Below are 25,497 nucleotides of genomic sequence, written 5' to 3'. Positions count from 1 at the left end.
TGCTGGAAGGTGAACCTCCTTCCCAGTCTCAAATCTCTGGAAGACAGAAACAGGTTTCCTACAAGAATTTCCCTGTATTTAGCACCAGCCATCATTCTTTCAATTCTGACCAGTTTCCCAGTCCCTGCTGATGAAAAACTTCCCCACAGTATGATGCTGCCACCACCATGCTTCACTTTGGGGATGGTTTTCTCAGGGTGATGAGAGGTGTTGGGTTTGAGCCAGACATAGCGTTTTCCTTGATGGCCAAAAAGCTCAATTTTAGTCTACTCTGACCAGAGTAGCTTCTTCCATATGTTTGGGGAGTCTCCCACATGCCTTTTAGCGAACACCAAATGTGTTTGCTTATTTTTGTCTTTAAACAAAGTCTTTATTCTGGCCACTCTTCTGTAAAACCCAGCTCTGTGGAGTGTACGGCTTAAAGTGGTCCTATGGACAGATACTCCAATCTCCGCTGTGGAGCTTTGCAGCTCCTTCAGGGTTATCTTTGGTCTCTTTGTTGCCTCTCTGATTATTGCCCTCCTTGCCTGATCTGTGAATTTTGGTGGGCGGCCCTCTCTTGGCAGGTTTGTTGTGGTGCAATATTCTTTCCATTAAAAAAAATTGATTTAGTGGTGCTCCGTGGGATGTTCAAAGTTTCTGATATTTTATATAACCCAACCCTGATCTGTACTTCTTCACAACTTTGTCCCTGACCTGTTTGGAGAGCTCCTTGGTCTTCATGGTGCCGCTTGTTTGGTGGTGCTCCTTGCTTAGTAGTGTTGTAGACTCTGGAGCCTGTCATAACAGGTGTATATATACTGAGATCATGTGACACTTACATTGCACACAGGTGGACTTTATTTAGCTAATTATGTGACTTCTGAAGGTAATTGGTTGCTTCCAGATCTTATTTAGGGGCTTCATAGCAAAGGGGGTGAATACATATGCACGCACCACTTTTCCGTTTAAAAAAAATAATTTTAGAAAAAGTAATTTTTTAAATTTCACTTCACCAATTTGGACTATTTTGTGTATGTCCATTACATGAAAAATTCTATTTAAATGACAGTTTGTAATGCAACAAAATAGGAAAAATTCCAAGGGGGATGAATACTTTTGCAAGGCACTGTAGATATTCACTTGGGCTGCTATTCAATGTCTCTATAAAGTTCACACTTGATTTACAAAGCTTGGAGTAAAATAAATGTCAGAGAGGTGAAGGCTCACAGGCCAGCGTAACCATATCTGAGCCACTGCGGCCTATTATAGATGCATATCGGAGTCCAGCTCTGTGGGAGAATGGAGGCCAACGCTTCCCCTCTCCTGGAGGATGATGATCTCTCCTGTGCTGTATGTAGAAAGGTCTTCTCTGCTCCCGTGGTTCTCAGCTGTCATACCTGTGGCTGTAGCTTCTGCAATCTCTGTCTGGATGAGTTCTGGGAGCAGCAGGGTTCTGAAATATGTCCTCTGTGCATTATCGACCTCCCTGGAGGTCCTCAGAGAACGTGTGAGGAACACAGGGACAAACTGAAGATCTTCTGTGTCACAGACCTGCAGCCTATCTGTGATTATCATTGGTCAGTTGACCATAAGGATCACAAAGTGTACCCAATAGCTGAGGCAGTGGTGGACTGCAAGGTAAGCTGCGACAGCAAATCTATTTAGTGTTTAAATCTATTCCCAGTGTAGGAGTTGATCCTTGTGGGCTAACTCCCACTACCCAAACTATTAGGTTACTATAATAATAGTTTCGGCAACCAGAAGGCACATTCAGCTAAATGCCACTAAACTTTAATGACTTCGTCCCCAATAAATAGTCCCTAAGTGTGCCCAAAAGTGTTGCTGTTCTGATGTTCCTCTTATAAAACCCATGATTCTGATTTGAATGAGAGCAGCAGGCACCAGAAAGCTGGACAGAACAACAAAATGAATACATTAAAGGGATAGTTTGATTTTTTAAAAGTTGGGCTTATTTTCAACTTCCCTAGGGTGTTGTTGTTTCCACCAAACCGTTTTTAAATGAGCTTGCTGGTTATTTAGTAACATTCAGAAACAACAACACCCTAGCTTGAAAATGAGCTAAACTTTAAAAAAAGCAAACTATCCTTTTAAGACATTATAGGTCTTACAAATGCATTACAACCACATCATAATGCATTATACCTGTAGGCTTTGGGTAAAGTGTTACCAACAAATGCAGGTTAGTAATTTACAGTGACTGAAATGGACTTATTTAGGACAAAATAAAAAAAATAGTAAATGATGGCCCATTTGTACAACAATTTAGTATTTAAAGACATTGCGGACCCTGGGCTGTTTTTAGGACAGGGATTTGTCAAATGTTAGACCCAGCACTTAGTCAAGGCTAAGTTGGACTGTGTAAAACTTTGCAGGGGTCAGTGGAGGGGTATTTTCTTACCCTCCTCCCTCCCACCTAATACATTCTCTCCTTCTATTAATACTCACCGTCTTCCCATCTTTTATTGGTTATTGTGTTTGTTCCCAGACATCCCAGATGGAGCGTATCATTCTTCTGGAATACGCTGGCCCCACCAGTCTTGGTTATTGTGTTTGTTCCCAGACATCCCAGATGGAGCGTATCATTCTTCTGGAATACGCTGGCCCCACCAGTCTTGTGACTTTAAATGATCAAATGATTATTGCATCACCCTCATCAAAATGTTATTGGCTGTATAAGGCAGACCCCCTGGCATCATCACTCTGACGTGCCAATCTCCACCTGTCCAACAACACTGATCTCAGAACACTGCGTCAATGAAATGGGACTATCACTCACTCTCTGGTCTTCCTCCAAAGATATCTGGTGGATAGCTGTGATTTATCATGCAGTGGGAGGTGTTTATTTGCATATCCACTACTCAAGCAGATGGAAGCCCTATGGACATATTCATTTCCTTTAAGCATTAAAGTTTAACTGAGGTAGACTCCAGAGATCCCCGGCAACAGCGGTGGGAGGAGCATAGTAACCTTATCTGACCCTGCTGCTGCTCCAGCCCTGTTTTAAAAACCTGACAGGCAGAATGACGTCCAGGCACCGCAAAGACAATCTCTCCTGCCCCCTCTGTGGAATTATCTTCAACCAGCCCGTTGTGCTCTCCTGCAGACACAGGTTCTGTAAAACATGCCTTCAAGACAGCTGGAGTACCCAGGACAGTGAGGACGACTGCCACTTCTGCCCTCTATGCTGCAGACGTTCCTCCATGAATGAGATTGTGGTAAACACCATTCTGGAGAAGACCTGCGAGTCCTTCAGGAAGGAGATGAGCAGCAGGAATAACCCTATGGGGTGTAAGGAACACGAAGAGACACTCTCACTCTTCTGTCTGGACGATCTGCAGCCCATCTGTGTTGCGTGCCAGACGTCGGAGGTACACAAGGGGCACAGGCTCTACCCCATTGGGGAAGGTGCACACGACTGTAAGGTAGGCGAACACATCCTTGGTTGTCTTCACTGTGCCGTCAGTGTCACTGTCACTGAATGTGTCACTCATCCTCCATACCCTCGCTCTTAACTTTGCTTGTCAGAGGGAAACTAACTTTCATCTGTACGTTCAGTCTCATCTAACCTCCAGCTGCCATCCTTTACCGCCCGCATTGTCAAATAACGCTCAAAACCTTCACAAGTTACTAAACCAGCAGCACTTCTTTCATCATGAAAAGGAATATATTACTTTTTTAGTTTTTTGTTTGACAGTTTTGTTTTGTAAAAACGTGTGTGTGTTATAGAAACCATCTTTGACACAGTGGGATGGTTAACAGGGGGGTTTGGAAAAGTCGATCATTCTATTAATACATTCATATGTTGGGTTGGTCGATGCTTGGGCCCCTGGGAGGAATGAAACCAGATCCCAGCTCTCTCAAGTGTACCCCTCTATGTTCCCCTCCTCCCGTGGCCAACCAGCTGTCTTTGACCCTGTTCTAGGAACAATAAACATTTTAATGTTAGAATTGAATTCTCAAAGACAACATCAACAGAGCATGGATCATGAGCTTCAGTGTACCTCAATGCAGAAAACTCCATATCCAAACTTTCTATACATTGTTCTGGCACGTTGACTTTCTGAATCTGTGTGTAGTCTTTTGTTTCATCATCGTCTCCACCCTCGCTGTCACTTAGTCACATGATCCAGACTCTGTTAATGTTGCCGTGGCATTAGCTAGGTCCAGCTATCAATTGATCTGGATCTTCCAGTCAAGGAGGTATTGAGAACCTTTACACTTGCAGCTGAATTCTGTGATGGGGCTGCGATGCAGAGGTACCTGACAGATGAAACCAACACATTGTGCTGTTGACAGCCTGGCTTATGGCCAGCCTGATCCTGTAGTATGTGTTAAAGTGTAAATATCTTGCCATTACATTCCAGGAGGAACTCAAGACCGCATTGACCCCATTGAAGGAGAAGCTGCAGCTGTTCAAGAAGGCTATGGTCGTCTGTGATCAAACGGCAGAGCACATCAAGGTGGGGTATTGTATTTCTAGCACTTTAGAAAGATTTTGTTTGTGTCCTTTCTGGTTCAATACATCTTCTAATGCTCATGGAACCCATCATCAGTAATGTAACCTGGGTTCATGGAGGGTTTCATGTCTTTAACATGTCTAATTTCAGAACCAGGTTGAGCATACTGAAAGGCAGATAAAGGACGAGTTTGAAACCCTTCGCCAGTTCCTGAGAGATGAGGAGGCAGCCAGATGGAATGCTCTGAAGGCAGAGGAGGATCAGAAGAGTCTGCTTCTAAAGGAGAAGATTGAGGAGATGTCCAACGAACTGACATCCCTCTCAAACACCATCCAAACCGTAGAGCAAGAGATGAGGTCTCCGGACATCCCATTCTTACAGGTATACACAGTATGAAGTTAAACCCTACTTACAGTACAAAGGGAATTCCCAAAGCAAAATAAAGACTAAAATATAGAAACATAACATGCATGTGGAATATTGTAGCTGTCCATCTAAAAGTGATACATTTACTTGCTTTTCAGAACTACAAGGATATCATCAAGAGGTAAGTGGAGTCAGGAATAGCCATTCATTTGACCCACGGGTTGATGTCATGAGCTAACAGCAGCAAAATACAAAAATAGACAGAGACCCATACTGCCTCACTATCATGTGCCCATAATATACTACTGAAAACAGTCATCTAGCTAGTGAATGTGGCAGACACATCTAAGGCTAATGTGTGTTTCCAGATTCAATTATTTTCTTAAATTAGGCCTAGAATCAATCAGATCAATCTTTAACCAGTAATAGGCGACACCTGCATTGCTGATGTTTTGGCGGTATCGAAGGTGTAACTGTGTTGGAGCTGTCAAAATGGTGAGCAGATGCTCTTGCTCATAGTTACAAAGCCACACCCCTCCCACTCACGTCGAAAGTTTAAAATGAGAAAGTTTAGGCAATATAGAAATAATGACACTCAAATAGAAAATCATAAAACTAAATAATGAGGATTTGTATCAGCCTAATTGAGGTGTAGATTACATCTCAAACTCCAGTATTTAAAATTGTAACCAAGGCAACTCCGTGCAGCCAATAGCAATGTCCACTTTAGGTGTAATGCCAGGAGCCGCTTGTGTATTTGACAGCTCTAACACAGTTCCACCTCCAACACCGTCAAAACAACAGCTATGCGGATGTCGGTTTAAGAGTAACTGATTGAATAGAGCTTTTAAAGGTAGACTCAGCGATATGAAGCAGGTGCACAAAGTAAACAGCATACAACAACTAAGAGCGTTGAAGCGCGAGGCTATACTTCTGAGCTGTTTTGGTAACTACCACGCTCTAGCAGCATGAAGCGAACCCATGCACATATAGATACTGTGTATGACTGTGTGAAAGTTGCATCTCGCTCATCGCAATATCTGCGGTGCTGCTCGTGGCAATGTCATTTCACTGAGTCTACCTTTAATAAAAACAGATCATCGTGTTAAAATGAACTTTACTTTGACACAAAATAGCAATAAATATGATACAATCAATCATACATCAATTTCAATTTCATGGTAAAAGAAGATATATTTTCGCTGGTATAATAGACAGGATTTGACTCATCACTGAATGTCGTCATTCCAGAACCTGGCATATGCCGCTGGATCCAAAGATTATTCCTGGAACTCTGATTGATGTGGCAAAGCACATGGGTTCTGTAAAGTTCAACATCTGGGACAAGATGAAGAGCATCATTCAATATAGTGAGTATTAATCAAATATGAGTCGGTAGAAGTGACTGTACTGTTTCCTCACAGGAAATAAAGTTATTCTATATATTTAATTTAATCTCAGTTCTGCTCTTTCTATCATCTCTGTCTTCCATTTGAGGCTCATATCTTCCCCTCTCTCCCCAGCTCCTGTGACTCTGGACCCCAACACAGCCGCTAGCTGCTTCATCCTGTCTGAGGATCTGACTGTGGTCCAGTGCTGCTCGCAGGTCTTCAAGCTCCCAAACAACCCCGAGAGGTTTGACATCAGTGCTGAGTTACTGGGCTCCGAGGGGTTCTGTTCTGGCCGCCACAGCTGGGAGGTAGAGGTAAAGGCTAACACATACTGGGTGGTAGGCGTGGCCAGCGAGTCCATCAACAGGAAGGGCAAGCACGTGCTGACGCCAGCCGAGGGCTTCTGGACTATACGCTTCCGCAACGGCGAGCACAAGGCGTGCACGGCACCGTGGGCGCCCTTGACCATGATGAGGAAGGAGCCTCAGGTCATCAGGGTGGTGTTGGACATGGACAGGGGCAAGGTGACCTTCTTTGACCCCCGAGAGAGGACGCCCCTCTATACGTTTACAGACCTCATCTCACCCCGGGTGTTTCCTTACTTCTGCACTGCCTGTAAGGAACACCCACTGAGACTGCTGCCCGTCAGGCTGTCTGCTGCTGTGGTGCTCTAGAGGGCTCCATGGGGGCTCATTACTAACAAGCAGTGGAGGCTCAATTACTTACAGACAGATCCAGTTGAGTTTACTACCTAGTCCACGATGATGAAGGCTGATCACTTGGGACAGTCTGGAATAAAGCATGTAATGGTCTTATGTTTGTGAGTATTATGTGTCTACAGATGATATACACTGAGTATACCAAACATTAGGAACAACTTCCTAATATTGAGTTGCACCCCTTTTGTCCTCAGAACAGCCTCAATTCGTCAGGGCATGGACTCTACAGGGTGTCGAACGCATTCCACACGGATGCTGGCTCATGTTGACTCCAATGCTTCCCACAGCTCTGTCAGGTTGGCTGGATATCATTTGGGTGATGGATCATTCTTGATATACACAGGAAACTGTTGAGCGTGAAACACGCATCAGCGTTGCAGTTCTAAACACTCAAACCGGTGACACTGGCATCTACTACCATACTCCATTTATCTTACCCATTCACTCTCTGAATAGCACATATACACATTTGTCTCAAGGCATGAAAGTCTTTCTTTAACCCATCTCTTCCCCTTCATCTACACTGATTGAAGTAGATTTAACAAGTGATTTAAATAAGGCATCATAGCTTTCACCTGGTCAGTGTATGTCATGGAAAGAGTAGGTGTTCCTATTGTTTTGGACAGCCAGTGTATGTCATGGAAATAGTAGGTGTTCCTATTGTTTTGGACAGTCAGTGTATGTCATGGAAAGAGTAGGTGTTCCTATTGTTTTGGACAGCCAGTGTATGTCATGGAAAGAGTAGGTGCTCCTATTGTTTTGGACAGTCAGTGTACATGTTGACTTGAAAGGTAGCAAGTCTTGAAATAGGTAGACCTGAAACTAGTTAGCAGCCCTAAAAAGGTACAAGTTTGTCCTAGAATGCCAGAGCCCTTACAACTCTGTTCTGAATCACAAAATAAAATAACACTGGTGTCTTTTATAAACCTTTATTTTGAGTTACACCTAAACAAATGTATGAAAATGGAGAGCTAGAATAATGTTCACAATCAATTCTATCTACAATATTACTCTGAGAAATTGCTTTATTACATAATAATAGGGCAACCATGATTGCTGACTAATTGACAGATTGTGAAGATATTGTTTAAATAATGTTCTTTCTTATGCATTGGAGTTCCCTAGTCAGGTTAAGCATAAAACCCCAATAGTTCCAGGACACACAGGGCTTCCACAGGGTTCCCACAAGGCACATAATATCAATGTGTGTGAACCTGAGTGGTCAGTCAGTGCATATCATCCATTACTTCAAACATGTTACGTAATCAGGTTTAGTTTTACATTTAAAAAATGTCATCTCGCAATCGAAGCTCCTACAGTTAGTGTTCGGAATAAGAGGCATGTTCAGCTGTGGCATGTTCTATCATACTACTAACACACAGGTAGCAACACCTCATCCAACATGGACACTCAAGTATTGCTAAAAACCTGTTCAGTATTTTGTTCTTTACATGGTGGCACACTACTATTACAAGGTTGGGAGCAAATAGCCTGGAACACAATCTTCAAGAGACTGGTATCTCAACGACTGTGGTCTATTCAGTCCCAGCTCTCATTTCCTTTACACTCTCATTGTAACAAACAGACAAATGCTGTCATTGTAACAGACATCCTGGTTTCATGTGAAAACTTGCTCTACTCTATGTGCATTGTAGTGTTGAAGGCTTGAACGTTTTCATTTGGCTAAACTAAGAAACAACACAAATGAAGGGGGAATGAAAAGGGGGAAAAAGCCCTCATCCAACCTTGTTATTGGACGTTATTGATAGTGTTAACACATGGTTTTGGAACAGTAAGGTTTTCCTATTGATTGATCAGTAGCCCTTCAGTCCCCTGATCTAGACTAGATCCAGGGAGAAACACTAATACATGGAGACTTCAGTAATAACACTGCTTTATAATGTGTTCTAAGCACAGATGAGCCTTTATAATACTATGTTATTTTTCACAAAATATGAAAATATCAACTGACAAAAAATTGCTGGATGTTTAGACAGGATCATTATGAGTTGATAAGACATTATAAGGGGTCATGCATGCTTATGACAAGTCTTACAATGCATTATAAAGGCATGATAAGGCTTTTCCACTCCAGCATATCACAGTCTCCAGTATCTGACACCTTGACAGTCACTTTCCTAAAGCCGGTGTGCACTACATGACTTTCATGATCCTAACATGGCTGAGCCTCTCGCACTAAACGACTGTCTTTCCTGTAGTATTTTGTTGTCTTGCCAACATAGTGGTGCCACACTAAACCATGTGGCACAGACAGGGCTCACACACTAAACCATGTGGCACAGACAGGGCTCACACACTAAACCATGTGGCACAGACAGGGCTCACACACTAAACCATGTGGCACAGACAGGGCTCACACAGTAGACCATGTGGCACAGACAGGGCTCACACACTAAACCATGTGGCACAGACAGGGCTCACACACTAAACCATGTGGCACAGACAGGGCTCACACACTAAACCATGTGGCACAGACCGGGCTCACACACTAAACCATGTGGCACAGACAGGGCTCACACACTAAACCATGTGGCACAGACAGGGCTCACACACTAAACCATGTGGCACAGACAGGGCTCACACACTAAACCATGTGGCACAGACAGGGCTCACACACTAAACCATGTGGCACAGACAGGGCTCACACACTAAACCATGTGGCACAGACAGGGCTCACACACTAAACCATGTGGCACAGACAGGGCTCACACACTAAACCATGTGGCACAGACCGGGCTCACACACTAAACCATGTGGCACAGACAGGGCTCACACACTAAACCATGTGGCACAGACAGGGCTCACACACTAAACCATGTGGCACAGACAGGGCTCACACACTAAACCATGTGGCACAGACCGGGCTCACACGCTAAACCATGTGGCACAGACAGGGGTCACACACTACAAGATTCCTCACTTGGTCGTGAGGATTGTCCATACCACCGTGTCTCGCAAAAACAGTTATGTGATTAGATTTAACATAGCTACAACAAGCTGTGGCTCAAAGCAGCCTCATAAACGTGTTGTGTAAACCCAGCTTAAAATAGTCCATCATCTCATAGAGCCATTCTACCCTCCACTATAGCACTGTGTAGCTCCTCATTCACAGCCTCATAACGCCCTGCTCTGGAGTTCAAAAAGTAAATCTGGTCGGTTGATAAGCGCGGATCGTATCCCTCCCTCTGCAACCGGGTCTTCTGGATTTTAAAGGTACCTAGGAGGAGGGAAACAAATAAAATAGGTCATTAATATATTTGATTATTTCTTGGAATGAGCATTAGACGTTTCCTGCAAGACCTTATAAAAAAATACAATTGATGGATATTTCACATTAGAATTAGCCTTGTGTCCAGTCCACTCACCTGTGGTGTCTACTTGTGGGGAGATGCGTAGGAACACGGGACGTGCGTAAGGGGGCAGGGCCTGTTGGACCTCTCGCAGGAACGCATCACAGTCAAATGTCCCTGTTGGGTCTGCGATGGCAGCCATCCCTGCCTTCCCTTCCACATCTACGAGGAGACAAACAACACGCCAACCTTTTCACAACACCATGCTGCAAAGTCTTCCTAATCACTCAACCTCCCTGTTGGGTCTGCAATGGCAGCCATCCCTGCCTTCCCTTCCACATCTACGAGGAGTCAAACAACACGCCAGGCTTTTCACAACACCATGCTGCAAAGTCTTCCTAATCACTCAACCTCCCTGTTGGGTCTGCAATGACAGCCATCCCTGCCTTCCCTTCCACATCTACGAGGAGTCAAACAACACGCCAGGCTTTTCACAACACCATGCTGCAAAGTCTTCCTAATCACTCAACCTCCCTGTTGGGTCTGCAATGACAGCCATCCCTGCCTTCCCTTCCACATCTACGAGGAGTCAAACAACACGCCAGGCTTTTCACAACACCATGCTGCAAAGGGCCAAAGTCTTCCTAATCACTCAACCTCCCTGTAGACTGGTCAATTTTAAAATGTATTTAACAGGGACAATGCTGTCAAATCAACATTTAAAAGGCCCAATTCAGCTGTTCTTACATCAATATCAAATCATTTCTGGGTAACAATTAATTACAATAGTGATATTTTTCCATCATTTTTAAAAAAAATAAACAAATTGCTTCTTTTTTTTTTTTTAGCAAAAAACAATTTCTCAAGCAAGAATTTTGCCTGGGAGTGGTTTGAGAGTAGAGGAGACAACTGAAAACTAGCTGTTACTGGCAGAGAGGTTTGGAACTCTTATTGGTCGATTAACTAGAATTACCACCTGGTGATGTCACCAGGCAAGCCAAAACTCCACCCATGCAAAACCAGCCGATTAGAAGTTCCTGTGTCGATTATATTTTCAACCAGCAACTATCAGGAAATAGCACTGGTCAATTTTGTTAACACTTTTACAGAGTTTGTTTCATCAGCTGTACAATGATACAAAACACATGAAAAACAGAATTTTGACTGCACTGGGCCTTTAAGTGGAGAGTAACTCCTGGTTTCAACTCCTGTCACTATCATACATGTAACATGGTGCACATAATGTGAACTTCATCTCACCTGGTACAGCTACCCCATACACAGCCACATCGGCCTGGCCCAGCAGACCACTCAGTGTTCCCTCTACCTCGGTGGTGGAGACGTTCTCTCCTCTCCAGCGGAACGTGTCTCCACTGCGGTCCCGGAAGTACATGTAGCCCAGCTCATCCATCACCAACACATCCCCTGGGAGGAGGCAGAGAGAGGTGAGTTGATGACACATTACATTGTGGTAAAGATAATAAAAAGATAATGACTGATATAATAGCATTAATTCCAAGTATGATAATCAAAATAAACATTAAATCGACAATTATTGTTTAGTCACACTAAGAGCCTGTGGGTTTACCTGACAGATATGCCGAGTCATTTTTCTTGAAGACGTTGTTGGCAATCTTCTTCCTGGTGGCATCCTGGTTGGCGTAGCCATCAAACCTCCGTAGCGGGTCCTGTTGGTTGATCCTTCCCACCAGCAGCCCTGGCTCCCCTGAAGAGAGGAGTCGTACATGGAGAGGTCAATCTATCCAAGTCTAGTTATGAATCCCTTTTTACATACATTTTTCACAACATGCTTTACAGTTACCCAGGTTAACATTCACACAGTTGGTTTTGTAAAAGTCCTATATTTATCGATATCGTGTCTAAAAATTTAGACTTTCGATATCGGTGCCCATTTACTTACCAGGACGGCAGGGCACACACAGGCCGTGCCTGTCCCTCACCAGCTCTGTGGTCTCCTCATCCACTTTCATGAGGCAGATTGGATACACATTGGGCAGGATGCGGCTGTTGAACCCACAAGCTCCCACCTTGTCAGTGGAGAAGACATAAAAAGTATTTGATACCACAGGAAGAGCCTTTTATGTAAATGTTATGTAAATAAGAAATAATAATGGCCCAAGAATAGATCATTGAGGTACACCACATTGTATTGTGGCTCTATAAAAGTTGCATTCTTTAGCAAAAATATATTGCTCTCTATTATTTACATACTGGTTGATTAAGGCAGTTGACAACATTACCCATGACCCCTACCTTGCCGTCCATGTTGGCGATGCTACAGTTGCATTCGGTGGCTCCGTAGAACTCCCCAACCTGGGCCACCCCAAAGCGCTCGGTGAAGGCCTCCCAGACGCTAGGGCGCAGCCCATTCCCCACCGCCAGGCGAACCCGGTGACCCTTCTCAGATGGCCGCACCGGCTGGGACAGCAGGTAGCGACAGATCTCCCCTATGTACTGCACCACCTAGTGGACGGATGGGGAACAGCGTAGACATCAGATTTAAATTCAATGCGGGTTTCAATCAAAAATCTTATAGCTGCACATCGACCACTCAAGAGTCAGGATGTTCTTCCTATGCTCATAGAAAAGGATACATAAGCTTTTTTTCTACTTACAGTGCAGTTGTGCTTGATGCAATCTTCCCAGAAGCGACTGGCTGAGAATTTCTTCTTCACCACCACAGTGAGTCCATTGATGAGACACTGGCCTACACCCATGATATTACCTGTAAAGGAGAGGAACATTGGACAGCCAGTGAGGGTGACAGGTTGAGGAGGAGAATCAGGACCACACTGTCAGACCAAACCAAATGACTGCTGAAAGACAGTGGAAGGTGATGGGACAGAAGCAAAAGATGGAGAGATGGATGAAGAGAAGACACACACACCTGCAGAGTGGTAGAGGGGAAGGCAGTCGTAGATGATGTCATCCTGGCGCATGCGGAAAGCATGGTAGCCAAAAGCAGCAATACGGTAATACCTGAAGATAGAACACCACAAAAAAGGATTCAATAATCAAATACATGAATGCAGTGGGTGCTAAGCTATGCTATAGCATTGGGAATTACTATACGCAGAAATACACCAGACAAGTGTCTCACAGCTGGATATTAGAATGCTGAGACTGAGAGACTCACCGACTGTGCACCACTATGGCAGCTTTCGGGAGTCCTGTGGTGCCTGAGGTGTATATATAGAACAGACGATCTGTTGGGGTTGGTGGTTGTGGGGGAGGATGGAGAGAGGAAAGGGTGAAGGATAGGGTGAAGAGAAGGAGAGGGGGGGAAATGGGAGGGTGGAGGAAGGATACAAGGAAGGGAGGTAAGAGGGAAGCAGGGGAGGATGAAGAGGAAGGGAAGGTTAAATAACATGACTGAAACAACACATTCTATTTACAACAGTGAGACTGATACTCACAACCACAGAGAGACAGGCGGTAACTGGTACCCATGCAAACCAAGATGCGGACCCCCACTCACACTGTCCTAAATGAGAGCACAGAGACCCCAGATATTTAGCAAAATCCTGGCATCTTCATAATACTCTCCGGGGTGGCCACTGACGGGGCTGCCCACTGATACACCTGAGACTGACTAAGCAATACCCTAGAGAAAGTTCCCCAAACCTCTCCTCGAGTACTCCCAGCCTGGTCCACTTATTCAATCTATTCCCGTTCTAGCACACCTGATAAAAATAAATAAATATATACAGTTGAAGTGGGAAGTTTACATACACTTAGGTTGGAGTCATTAAAACTCATTTTTCAACCACTCCACAAATTTCTTGTTAACAAACTATTGTTTTGGCAAGTCCGTTAGGACATCTGCTTTCTGCATGACAAGTAATTTTCCCAACAATTGTTTACAGTCAAATTATTTCATTGTATCACAATTTCAGTGGGTCAGAAGTTTACATACACTAAAGTTGACTGTGTCTTTAAACAGCTTGGAAAATTCCAGAAAATTATGTCATAGCTTTAGAAGCTTCTGATGGGCTAACTGACATTACTTGAGTCAATTGGAGGTGTACCTGTGGATGTATTTCAAGGCCTACCTTCAAACTCAGTGCCTATTTGCTTGACATCATGGGAAAATAAAAAGAAATCAGCCAAGGAATCAGAAAAAAATGTGTAGACCTCCACAAGTCTGGTTCATCCTTGGGAGCAATTTCCAAACACCTGAAGGTACCACGTTCATCTGTACAAACAATAGTACGCAAGTATAAACATCATGGGACCACGCAGCCGGCGTACCGCTCAGGAAAAAGATGCATTCTGTCTCCTAGAGATCAACGTACTTTGGTGCGAAAAGTGCAAATCAATCCCAGAACAACAGCAAAGGACCTTGTGAAGATGCTGGATATCCACTGTATTCACTGTAAAACGAATCCTATATCAACATAACCTGAAAGGCCGCTCATCAAGGAAGAAGCCACTGCTCCAAAACCGCCATTAAAAAGCCTCTGGTCTGTCCTCTGGTCTGATGAAAAAAATATATACTTTTTGGGCCATAATGACCATCGTTATGTTTGGAGGAAAAAGCGGGAGGCTTGCAACCCGAAGAACACCATCCCAACCGTGAAGCACGGGGGTGGCAGCATCATGTTGTGGGGGTGCTTTTCTGCAGGAGGGACTGGTGCACTTCACAAAATTGATGGCATCATGAGGTAGGAAAATTATGTGGATATATTGAAGCAACATCTCAAGACATCAGTCAGGAAGTTAGAGCTTGGTCGCAAATGGGTCTTCCAAATGGACAATGACCCCAAGCATACTTCCAAAGTTGTGGCAAAATGGCTTAAGGACAACAAAGTCAAGGTATTGGAGTGGCCATCACAAAGCCCTGACCTCAATCCTTTAGAACATTTGTGGGCAGAACTGAAAAAGCGTGTGCGAGCAAGGAGGCCTACAAACCTGACTCAGTTACACCAGCTCTGTCAGGAGGAATGGGAACAACTTAATGTGGGAAGCTTGTGGAAGGCTACCCGAAACGTTTGACCCAAGTTAACTTCTCTAGGGTAGGGGGCAGCATTTGGAATTTTGGATGAAAAGTATGCCCAAATTAAACTGCCTTCTACTCAGGCCCATAAGATAGGATATGCATATAATTAGTAGATTTGGATAGACAACACTCTAAAGTTTCCAAAACTGTTAAAATAATGCCTGTGAGCATAACAGAACTGATTTGGCAGGCGAAAACCTGAGAAAAATCCATTCAGGAAGTAAGATTTTTTGTTGTTATTGTATTTTTCTATTCAATGTCATTACGGTATCCATTGACTTAGGACTCAAATTGCAGTTCCTATGCCTTCCACTAGATGTCAACAGTCTTTAGAAATTATTTCAGGCTTGTATTCTGAAAAATGAGGGAGTAAGAGCAGTCAATGAGTGGACTCTGCCGTGTCACAGAGCTTTTTCATGCGTGCGACCGAGAGAGTGCCTTTCTTGTTAACCTTTTATATTGACGACATTATTGTCCGGTTGAAATATTATCGATTATTTAGGCTAAAAACAACCTGAGGATTGAATATAAACATCGTTTGACAATTTGGATTTTTTTGTCTGCCTGTTGTGACTGCGTTTGAGCCTGTGGATTAATGAAGAAAAAGCGAACAAACTGAGGTGTTCGGATATAAAGAGAGACTTTATCGAACAAAAGGAACATTTATTGCATAAATGAATGTCTTCTGAGTGCAAACATATGAAGATCATCCAAGGTAAGTGATTCATTTTCTCTCCATTTCTGACTTGTGTAACTCTTCTACTTGGCTGGTTACTGTTTGTAATGATTTGTCTGCTGGGCTATGTTCTCAAATAATTGTAAAGTATGCTTTCGCCGTAAAGCATTTTTGAAATCTGACACCGTGGTTGGATTCACAAGAAGTTCATCTTTAAACCTATGTAAAATAGTTGTATCTTTTCTGAATTTTTATAACGAGTATTTCTGTATTTGAATTTGGCTCTCTGCAATCTCACTGGATGTTGGCCAGGTGGGACGCTAGCAATGCAGTGCCTTAGACCGCTGCGCCACTCAGGAGGCCTGATATATCTAATCAAGGGCTTGATGATTAGTTGACAGGTTAAATCAGGTACGCTAGAACTGGAATAAATCAAATATATGGAATTGGCTGAGGGTATGTGAGGAGAAGTTAATTTGCCCTGGAGATAAGTTCATACCAACAACACATCATTTACTCAAAGCTCAGCTGACACCTGGAGCTGTCAATCAAAGCCACATCTGCCCTAGACTGAATCTGTGACACGCATACCAAAAAATAACCAGGACTGAGTAGAATACAAAATCACCAGGAAATTGGGATAGATCAATCATCTTAGGGAAAGAGCTTCCAATTTAGTCTTGGTAATTACAGCTCTTTGTCTGAGCGAGACAGTGAGTGACAAGGAAAAGTGACTGAACTGTTTTATTTCACTTGAAAAAGTGAGGATGAGAGTGGAATATTCATGCGGAAAACACTCCATGCACACAGATCCATTTTTTTCTTGTGGCCACATTTTACCCATCAGCTCTGACCTACTAAGCTGTCAATGTGAGATGGGTATTAGCTGATAGTTGTGGACTCTAGCTAAACTGTTTTACATATGGCGAGATACATTTTATCTTGTTGGAGACTGGACAGAGATTGTGAGGTATATGTTACCTTGGCAGCAAGAGAGCAAAGTAGTGTGTAGTATTATGGTGTTATACACAATATTACATTCTGAAATGCTTCAAAATAAGTGTCCAGCCACAGGTATCTATCTGTAAGTTATAGGAGACTGGATGAAGAATAAGATGTGTACGGAAGGAGGACACTCACCATTGAAGCTCTTGGGTGGGATGCAGGGAGGAGGGGGCAGTGTAGGGGCCGAGGCCAGGATATAGTCCAGATTCTGGGCAGACAGGGAGGCCAGACAGTCTACACTGAGCTCTCCTGTACAAAACCGCACCATCGACGGGCTCAGGGATGAGCTCACCTCCAACATGGCTGAGGAGACAAAGAAAGAGAGGAGGGAGAGATAGGAGTGCGAGAAATAGAGGAAAGAGGCAGAGAGATGAGGCAGAGAGAAAGGGGGAGAAAGATGACGGGAGAGAGAGGGATAGAATAGGAATAGAAGAGGGATAGGGAGAGTAGAGGGATAGAAGACGTAGAGGGATAGAAGACGTAGAGGGATAGAAGAGTTGAGAGAGAGGGATAGAAGACGGAGAGTAGAGGAGTGAGCCACAGGATATTTCAGAAGGGGACTTTCACTGGGAGAGTGAATACAGAATTGAAAGGTAGTTATCGATTAACTACCTGGTCAAGGGAAGAGACAAATCATAATTACAAGAAAGATTGTGTACTGATGCATTATGCATAGAATGTTGACAATAAAAGTGCAACAAAACAAATGAGCAGACAGAACATCACTGTTGACCCAGACAAACAGAAAGCAAGACAGAATACTGACATAAGCAGACGGAACACTGCTGCCAGACAGAATGTCGACCCACCCAGACAGAATCAACAGACAGAATTCTGAGATGGAATATTGCAACAGATCAGCAGGAAAAAAATTGTTGGAACGCTTTATAATGATAGTTAGATGTCTGGAAGAAGCAGATGCAAGACTGTTGCCAGACAGGTGTTCCACCCAGATGTACAGAGACAGAATTCTGAGATGGAATATTGCAACAGTCCATCAGAATATTGGAAATTATCTTTGGAATGCTTGCAAGAAGAAACCTGCATTGACTGATTTAGGACCAGTTTTGCTTTATAAATAATAATGAGTAAGAGGAGTGACCCGATCCTTGATCAGCACTCGTACTCCGAGACGCTTTGTGAATACAGACCCCAAACTAGAGGTCGACCGATGATGATTTTTCAACGCTGATATCGATTACTGGAGGACCAAAAAAAATCCGATACCGATTAATCGCCAGATTTTTTATTTATTTGTAATAATGACAATTACAACAATACTGAATGAACACTTATTTTAACATTATATAATAAATCAATCAAATCAATTTAGCCTCAAATAAATAATGAAACATGTTCAATTTGGTTTAAATAATGCAAAAACAAAGTGTTGGAGAAGAAAGTAAAAGTGCAATATGTGCCATGTAAAGAATCTAACGTTTAAGTTCCTTGCTCAGAACATGAGAACAAATGAAAGCTGGTGGTTCCTTTTAACACGAGTCTTCAATATTCCCAGGTAAGAAGTTTTAGGTTGTAGTTATTATAGGAATTATAGGACGATTTATCTCTATACCATTTGCATTTCATATACCTGACTATTGGATGTTCTTATAGGCACTTTAGTATTGCCTGTGTAACAGTATAGCTTCTGTCCCTCTCCTCGCTCCTACCTGGGCTCGAACCAGGAACACATCGACAACAGCTACCCTCGAAGCATCGTTACCCATCACTTCACAAAAGCCGCGGCCCTTGCAGAGGGGAACAACTACTCTAAGTCTCAGAGAGAGTGACGTTTGAAACGCTATTAGCGAGCACCCCGCTAACTAGCTAGCCATTTCACATCGGTTACACCAGCCTAATCTCAGAAGTTGATAGGCTTGAAGCCATAAACAGCGCAATGCTTGAAGCACAGCGAAGAGCTGCTGGCAAACACACTAAAGTGCTGTTTGAATGAATGCTTACGAGCCTGCTGCTGCCTACCACCGCTCAGTCAGATTGCTCTATCAAATATCCAATCATAGACTTAATAATAACACACAGAAATACGAGCCTTAGGAAAATTAATATGGTCAAATCCGGAAACTATCATTTCGAAAATAAAACGTTTATTCTTTCAGTGAAATACAGAACCGTTCCGTATTTTATCTAACGGGTGGCATCCATAAGTCTAAATATTCCTGTTACGAGCAAGGCGGCCCAATCTGTGGCACAGAACGCAAAAGAAGTAACACAATTTCCCTAGTTAAAATACATTCATGTTAGCAAGCAATAGTAACTAAATATGCAGGTTTAAAAATATATACTTGTGCATTGAGTTTAAGAAAGGTGTTGATGTTTATGGTTAGCTACACATTGGTGCAACGACAGTGCTTTTTTCGCGAATGCGATTGTTAAATCACCCGTTTGGCGAAGTAGGCTATGATTCAATGATAAATTAACAGGCACTGCATCGATTATATGCATCGCAGGACAAGCTAGATAAACTAGTAATATCATCAACTATGTGTAGTTAACTAGTGATTATGTTAAGATTGATTGTTTTTTCTAAGATACGGTTAATGCTAGCTAGCACCTTACCTTGGCTTCTTGCTGCACTTGCATAACAGGTAGTCAGCCTGCAACGCAGTCTCCTCGTGGAGTGCAATTTAATTGGCCATGATCGTGGCCAAAAATGCCGATTACTGATTGTTATGAAAATGGCCCTAATTAATTGGCCATTCCAATTAATCGGTCGACCTCTACCCCAATTTCCGAATCCCACCTACCACCAGCCAGCTCGGCTCCGAACACGATCCCTCTGGACACAGACACTCCAACACAGTGCAGGAGTGCATCCCTCCGCAGGTTGAAGTTGATGAGTGCTGCCTCCACCCCCACCTTGGCCAGGCCCAGCCAGAGGGCCACCTGCAAGGGCCGGCTCTCCATGAAGAGGGCCACCACATCCCCCGGGGCCCAGCCCTGGGCCAGAGCCCATTGGGCCACAGCGTTAGACAGCAGGTCCAGCTGGGTGAAGGTCCACGTCTCTCCTGTGGCATCGTAGATGAGGGCGGGTTTATTTGGGTGCTGCTTCACTGTCTGGGCAAAGATGGAGGGGATATTGCTGTTGCGCCGTAGGTGGTGCCACAAGGCTATCTTGACTCGTAACAACACGTAAAGGCCACTGGAAGGAGTACAGAGAGGGAGATTAGGGAGGGAATGTTACTATTTTACCATTACCTATAGTGATGATGACTAACTAGTAAAAGGTACATTTCCTGAAGAAAATGTGTGTGCCTGCTTCAGCAGTCTAAATGTGTTTTTTTATGGTAGTAGAAGTTGACGCAAGCACACTACATATTCTTAACAAATTAAAGGCACCCACTTTAGGTCTCTTTTGGCAGTACGGACTACGATGTAGAGGTACTTCCAACCACCTGTGCCCAGAAAGACCCCGAAGCCTGCTGCTAAGCTCCAGGACCAGGGGACCCCGAAGAGACGCAGCAGACCCAGCGATCCCAGAGAAAAAGAGGCACTCGCTGCATTGCGCATCCTAGCAGTGGAGAGGAGTTTCAAAGGGTTATAAGGGTGGATAAGTGAGCGAGACAGGCCTACAGCATGGTGTTAAAATTTAATGGCAGAGGGGTAAGGATAGATGGTGTACAACACGTGGCAGTGGAGGACAGAGGTAAGAGTGCTTTTGGACCAGTCTCTCTTATAAAAATGACTAACTTGACTGTAAATGACAACCTAACTTGACTAATTTCAACAGTGAAAATGTAAATATTTGTAATTAATTAAAATTAAATGCGAGGTAGCCTCGATCTTATAGCATGGTTTATAGGATTACATACTGTATAGTTGGTGTTTGAACCGTGATTTATTTGTTATTTTAGGCTGGCTAGTTAAAGTGCACTGTGCAAAAATGTTATCATATAATGCAGCGTTGTCTGTAGGCCTGGTCTCTTACCTATGATCATACACGACCCGACGACGAACTATTTGAGAGCGATGTCCCTAACCTTTCACCTAGTAACCGAGTATTCTTCAAAACGTTCAATAGCGCTTTAGCCACTACCAGGCTTGTATACAAATTAGAATCGCCACCACACGCTGTTGAGTTCGTTGCAAGGATAACATTTATCATTTGAAATATTGCTACATTAATACGTATCTAAATGTTACAACAGTTTAACTGTCACCGCACCAAATTGCTATTAGAACAACGCCTCTCATGTAACAATGCATCAATTTATGAACATCAAATACATAGCCTACGCACTCTAAAGAATTCCGAAACAGATTCACTAATGGAATGACTAGACAGTTAATCGATACTTATCTATTTGTAGTAGTCGAAATATAAGAATCACATTACTATGTACTCCATATTGAATGTTATTGCATTGCGACGACCCCCAACTGCACCGCCCAAATAGTATCGTCCATTCTCTGTGAACTCAGCCATTAGCTCCTCATCGAATTACCGACTCAATCCCATTGGCCGATGTTATGATGACGAAGGAGAATCCGCCTCTTGGCCCGCCTGTTTCAGGTTCACTTCATCTAGTTGACCAATGATTGCAAGTGTTGCTACATATTGAGACTATTAAATCACATTCAGACAAATACTGTTTACTGTATACAGATATCCTACCGAAACGATATATGTGTGTGATGCAAAAAGCCCTGATCTATTCTCTACTTTGTCATACAGAGGCTCTCAGGTAGGCTATACTTTCCTTATGAGTCAAATAGTTTTGACCTCTACAGTAGCCTAATTCGTTCTACAAATGTTGAAATTAAACTTTGTGAAAGAGCAGCTGTTTATTTTGAATCACAATGAAGCAATTCCATGCCTCAATTTAAAGTAAACATAAACATTACAACAGTCTGGTGGGTTACAACAAAGATTATCTATTATATTGACAAGATAGTCAAGTGGTCGATCTCACAATGGAAATACATGTCCTCAAAGATGGAATGCAGGTGCGGGAGGTGAGATCAGGTGGAACCATTCTAGCCAATTAGAGGGCAGAAAAAGCGTGCGAACAACAGGCATAACTGATATAAAGATATTGTTTTTCCAAAGTTGCCGAAATACCACGTGTAACAACCTAACCATTACAAAACGTATATTCGATCAAATAAGCCTCATGTAGCAAATGAGCAATTACATTTTTTTGTTGACCATATTTGACACTGGCATTGACCATTCAAAAATTCCTCACTTCGTGGTCTTATTTTCATGGAAAGATTTTGGACGGAGTAAACCCTGTCGCTTCGCCTCTTCTTCACTGTTTAGAAGCATTTCAACACAAATACAGTAATACAAATTAGAGACTGATACGCTTGCAGGTGTTTACAGGTCACTAAACTAAGTGAAACATCTCTAATGTGTTTATGAGTTGACCAACTCATGACTGCCAACTGCCCTTCTGCTATGAGGTCATGTCCACATTCTTGTACTGTAGGCCTATGCATCGATGTGCAGTATCTCAAACCTGTTTCACTTGGTGTTTTTGAGTTCTCTCTTCACTCAGTTCATCACAGAGAGTGTATCCACAAATGGGAATATCTTTACACACATTCATGGTTCAATGTAGTCCAATCCCCGGTCTGCGTGAGGCTGTAGTGCAGGAGCTGCTCTGTGTCAGGGTGGACCTGGAGTCTGGCTGGAGGACGCGGAAGACCCTGCGCAGCACAGCCCGTCTGAGCAGGATGTAGACCCAGGGGTCCAGGATCTGGTTCCAGGTGGCCATGCGGAGGCCCAACAGAACCAGCTTCTCTGACTGACGTACTGTGTGGCTGGAGCCTCGCCCGCCGCGGCAGAACTGACCCACCAGCAGAGAGATGGAGATCTGGTGATGGTGGACAGAAAAGCCACTATGTTAGGGACATAAAAGCCACTGTGGGTCATTGAAAGGCACACTGTATATGAGACAGGCCTGAATAAATGAGGTGAATATGTTGTATCCTACTATTCATTTTAGAAACACTTATGTGTCTGTGTTTAAACAAGCAAAAGCCTTGTCTACAATAAGCAGGCTACCAATGTTAAACCATCTACAGTATAAACAAGGTCAAATGTCAGTGGAGGCTCTAGCTACTCACTAGAAAGGGGCTCCAGCACACACAGGACACCATCGTGATCACTGTCAACTGGGCCATCATCTCTACATCCAGCGAGCGTAGGGGAGAGGAGGAGGTTCTTCCATATCGTCCTGGTGCTGCTGTAGTGTTTGTCCTGATGCCCTGGGAGCTGAGCCTGGCCTGCAGCAGAGCCAGCCCGCTCATGGTGTTACAAATCATGGAGAGGCTGAGCGCCGTGAGCCCCAGGCCAGAGAAGGTAAGGGCCAGGCTGGCGTCAGCCGTGGAGAGCGGCCCGTGGACTGTCAGAAAGCACCAGGTACCAGGGAATTGGGTTGTGTAACTACCCACGTCCACCAGGGGGAGCCCGGCCAGCAGCAGGGCTAGGGAGTACAGCAGGAGGACAGCCAGACGCATGTGGGCCACCGTGATCAGGGCAGAGTGGAGGAGGGGCTGGGTAATGCCCATACAACGCTCCACGGCCATGGCACTGCCCAGTAATAGAGGGCACAGGCCGAAGAACACCAAGCTGGCACCAAACAGTTGGCAGAACATCCCGGCAGGCTCGGTGGTGTCACGCATTCCTGCAGCCACCCTGTGCCTCCGACTCTGACCCAGGTGCAGATGGAGGGCAAAGGCACCAGGGATCAAATTACCAGCCAGGTCGGTTAGCAGTAGAGCCCCCACTAACAACAGGAACGGCGCTTTGGCCCGATGTCTGAAGCGTACATAGGACTTGGCCAGGATGCCCAGGGCGCTTAGGTTGGAGAGGCCACCCAGGGTCATGGTGAAACAGGACAATCCAAAGGAGGGAGGGTTGATGAGGGGTGGCAGTGTGGTGGCATTCAGGGTCTGGATGGATGGACAGGGGCAGGAGGAGAAGTTGAGCTCTGGGAGGTGATGGAGGACAGAGGGAGAGGAGGGGGCAGAGACTGTAGCCATGATGTCATAGAGGAGCAAGGAGTATTCAGCTTCAATGCCATCTGCAAAGAATGAGCGATATTAAGTTGAAGACTGGTTCAAATGTTTGTAAGCAAACAGTACTTGAGTATTAGATCTATGTAATCCAGCCTGGTCTCATAGACTAGATGTAACATAGTACATGTAAATCCAGGGCACACAAATGTGTATCATATGTTATGTTTGGTATGGGTACATAAGACAGATGATTGCTTAAGTTGGGATGGATGGGTGCGTGTATAACGCAAATGTCTAGCAACCCAAAGGTTCTGAGTTTGAATCTCATCACGGACAACTTGAGCATTTTAGCTAATTAGTAACTTTTCAACGACTTACTACTTTTTAGCTACTTTGCAACTACTTAGCATGTTAGCTAACCATGCCCCTAACCATAGCCCCTTTAGCTAACCCTATCCCTAACCTTAACCCTTTAACCTAACTCCTAAACTTAACCCTACCCCTAACCTAGCTAACGTTAGCCACCTAGCTAGAATTCATAAGATAACATACTTTTAGCAAATTCATAACATATTGTATATTTTGCACATTTGTAACATAGTTCCTTTTGCAAATTTGTGACATAATAAGAATTGTAATTCGTAACATATCATACGAAATAGGTGATGGACATCAACAAATGAATGCATACCATACGAAACTAAACATATACTAAATGGAGTGTCATGGATTTACGTGCAGAATTATACTAAATGCTCTGAGACCAGATTGTGTAATCAGATGTAATAGGACAGGGATGAGTACTGGCGTGACTTTAGAGACAATTTGAGAATCTGAGAGTCAGACTTACATAAGGCCATTGATCAGTTAATTTATTTTTATGTTGAATTGTCAAAATGAAATGTCTCTCCAAAGGGAAATTCATTTTCTGCATGACTACAACTTAGTACTAATTTAATTTAACAAAACTCCTAGATATCTCAAGTGCACCTGTGTGATTACGAGCATTCCCTTTGAGGCACATTGAGTGATTATGTGTCACAGGTGGTCTGTGTAGGACTCTTGAGGATTTTAACTTTGCATTAGAACAGACCCTGATTGCACTGAAAAGTCTGTAATGAGACACTAATGGAAACTTGCCTGGTGCTTCTTTGCCTCTGTGCCCTTTCAGGAACCATATCCAAACACTTACAGTGCTTTCGGAGAGTACTCAGACCCCTTGACTTTTGGTTACATTTTTCCCCCTCATCAATCTACACACAATACCCCAAAATGACAAAGCAAGAACAGGTTTAGATTTTTTTTTGCAAATTTATTATAAATAAAAAACAATATATTTACATAAGAATTCAGACCCTTTACTCAGTACTTTGTTGAAGCACCTTTGACAGCGATTACAGCCTCAAGTCTTTTTGGGTATGACGCTACAAGCTTGGCACACCTGTATTTGGGGAGTTTCTCTCATTATTTTCTGCAGATGCTCTCAAGCTCTGTCAGGTTGGATGGGGAACATCGCTGCACAGTTATTTTCAGTTCTCTCCAGAGATGTCTGATCAGGTTCAAGT

At 43.6% G+C, this 25,497-nt stretch overlaps 3 protein-coding genes across 5 annotated transcripts; 1 reads left to right on the top strand and 2 right to left on the bottom strand.

Moving 5' to 3' along the window:
- Nucleotides 1-2,931: 2,931 nt before the first annotated feature.
- On the top strand, nucleotides 2,932-7,032 carry LOC139421544 (zinc-binding protein A33-like). Its single transcript, XM_071172551.1, has 6 exons — nucleotides 2,932-3,425; nucleotides 4,368-4,463; nucleotides 4,611-4,841; nucleotides 4,985-5,007; nucleotides 6,078-6,196; nucleotides 6,350-7,032. Exons 1-6 carry the CDS (start codon nucleotides 3,024-3,026, stop codon nucleotides 6,889-6,891), a joined length of 1,413 nt encoding a protein of 470 aa, XP_071028652.1. The 5' UTR covers nucleotides 2,932-3,023; the 3' UTR covers nucleotides 6,892-7,032.
- An 817-nt stretch (nucleotides 7,033-7,849) lies between these two features.
- LOC139421543 (long-chain fatty acid transport protein 1-like) lies at nucleotides 7,850-21,415 on the bottom strand. Of its 3 annotated transcripts, XM_071172547.1 has the most exons (13): nucleotides 20,895-21,415; nucleotides 20,310-20,477; nucleotides 19,714-20,108; nucleotides 17,084-17,251; nucleotides 13,405-13,474; nucleotides 13,156-13,247; nucleotides 12,884-12,993; nucleotides 12,522-12,731; nucleotides 12,169-12,295; nucleotides 11,836-11,973; nucleotides 11,508-11,672; nucleotides 10,323-10,469; nucleotides 7,850-10,174 (listed from the first exon to the last, which is right to left on the bottom strand). In XM_071172547.1, the coding sequence occupies exons 2-13, from the start codon at nucleotides 20,474-20,476 to the stop codon at nucleotides 10,017-10,019; spliced, it is 1,947 nt and encodes a 648-aa protein (XP_071028648.1). In that variant the 5' UTR covers nucleotide 20,477; nucleotides 20,895-21,415; the 3' UTR covers nucleotides 7,850-10,016. The 3 variants fall into 3 exon arrangements, with proteins under 3 accessions (XP_071028648.1, XP_071028651.1, XP_071028650.1); XM_071172550.1 differs by lacking the exons at nucleotides 7,850-10,174; nucleotides 10,323-10,469 and adding an exon at nucleotides 10,512-10,588 and having other exon boundaries at nucleotides 20,895-21,393; XM_071172549.1 differs by lacking the exons at nucleotides 7,850-10,174; nucleotides 10,323-10,469 and adding an exon at nucleotides 10,715-10,826 and having other exon boundaries at nucleotides 20,895-21,393.
- Nucleotides 21,416-22,521: 1,106 nt separating this feature from the next.
- LOC139422327 (prostaglandin E2 receptor EP1 subtype-like) lies at nucleotides 22,522-23,956 on the bottom strand. Its single transcript, XM_071173523.1, has 2 exons — nucleotides 23,039-23,956; nucleotides 22,522-22,785 (listed from the first exon to the last, which is right to left on the bottom strand). The coding sequence occupies exons 1-2, from the start codon at nucleotides 23,954-23,956 to the stop codon at nucleotides 22,522-22,524; spliced, it is 1,182 nt and encodes a 393-aa protein (XP_071029624.1).
- Between the last annotated feature and the right edge of the window lie 1,541 nt (nucleotides 23,957-25,497).

Source organism: Oncorhynchus clarkii, chromosome 12, assembly GCF_045791955.1.
Source record: "Oncorhynchus clarkii lewisi isolate Uvic-CL-2024 chromosome 12, UVic_Ocla_1.0, whole genome shotgun sequence".
NCBI lineage: Eukaryota > Metazoa > Chordata > Actinopteri > Salmoniformes > Salmonidae > Oncorhynchus > Oncorhynchus clarkii.
Note: the sequence above shows the minus strand (reverse complement) of the source record. Positions and strands in the feature narration are given on the sequence as shown.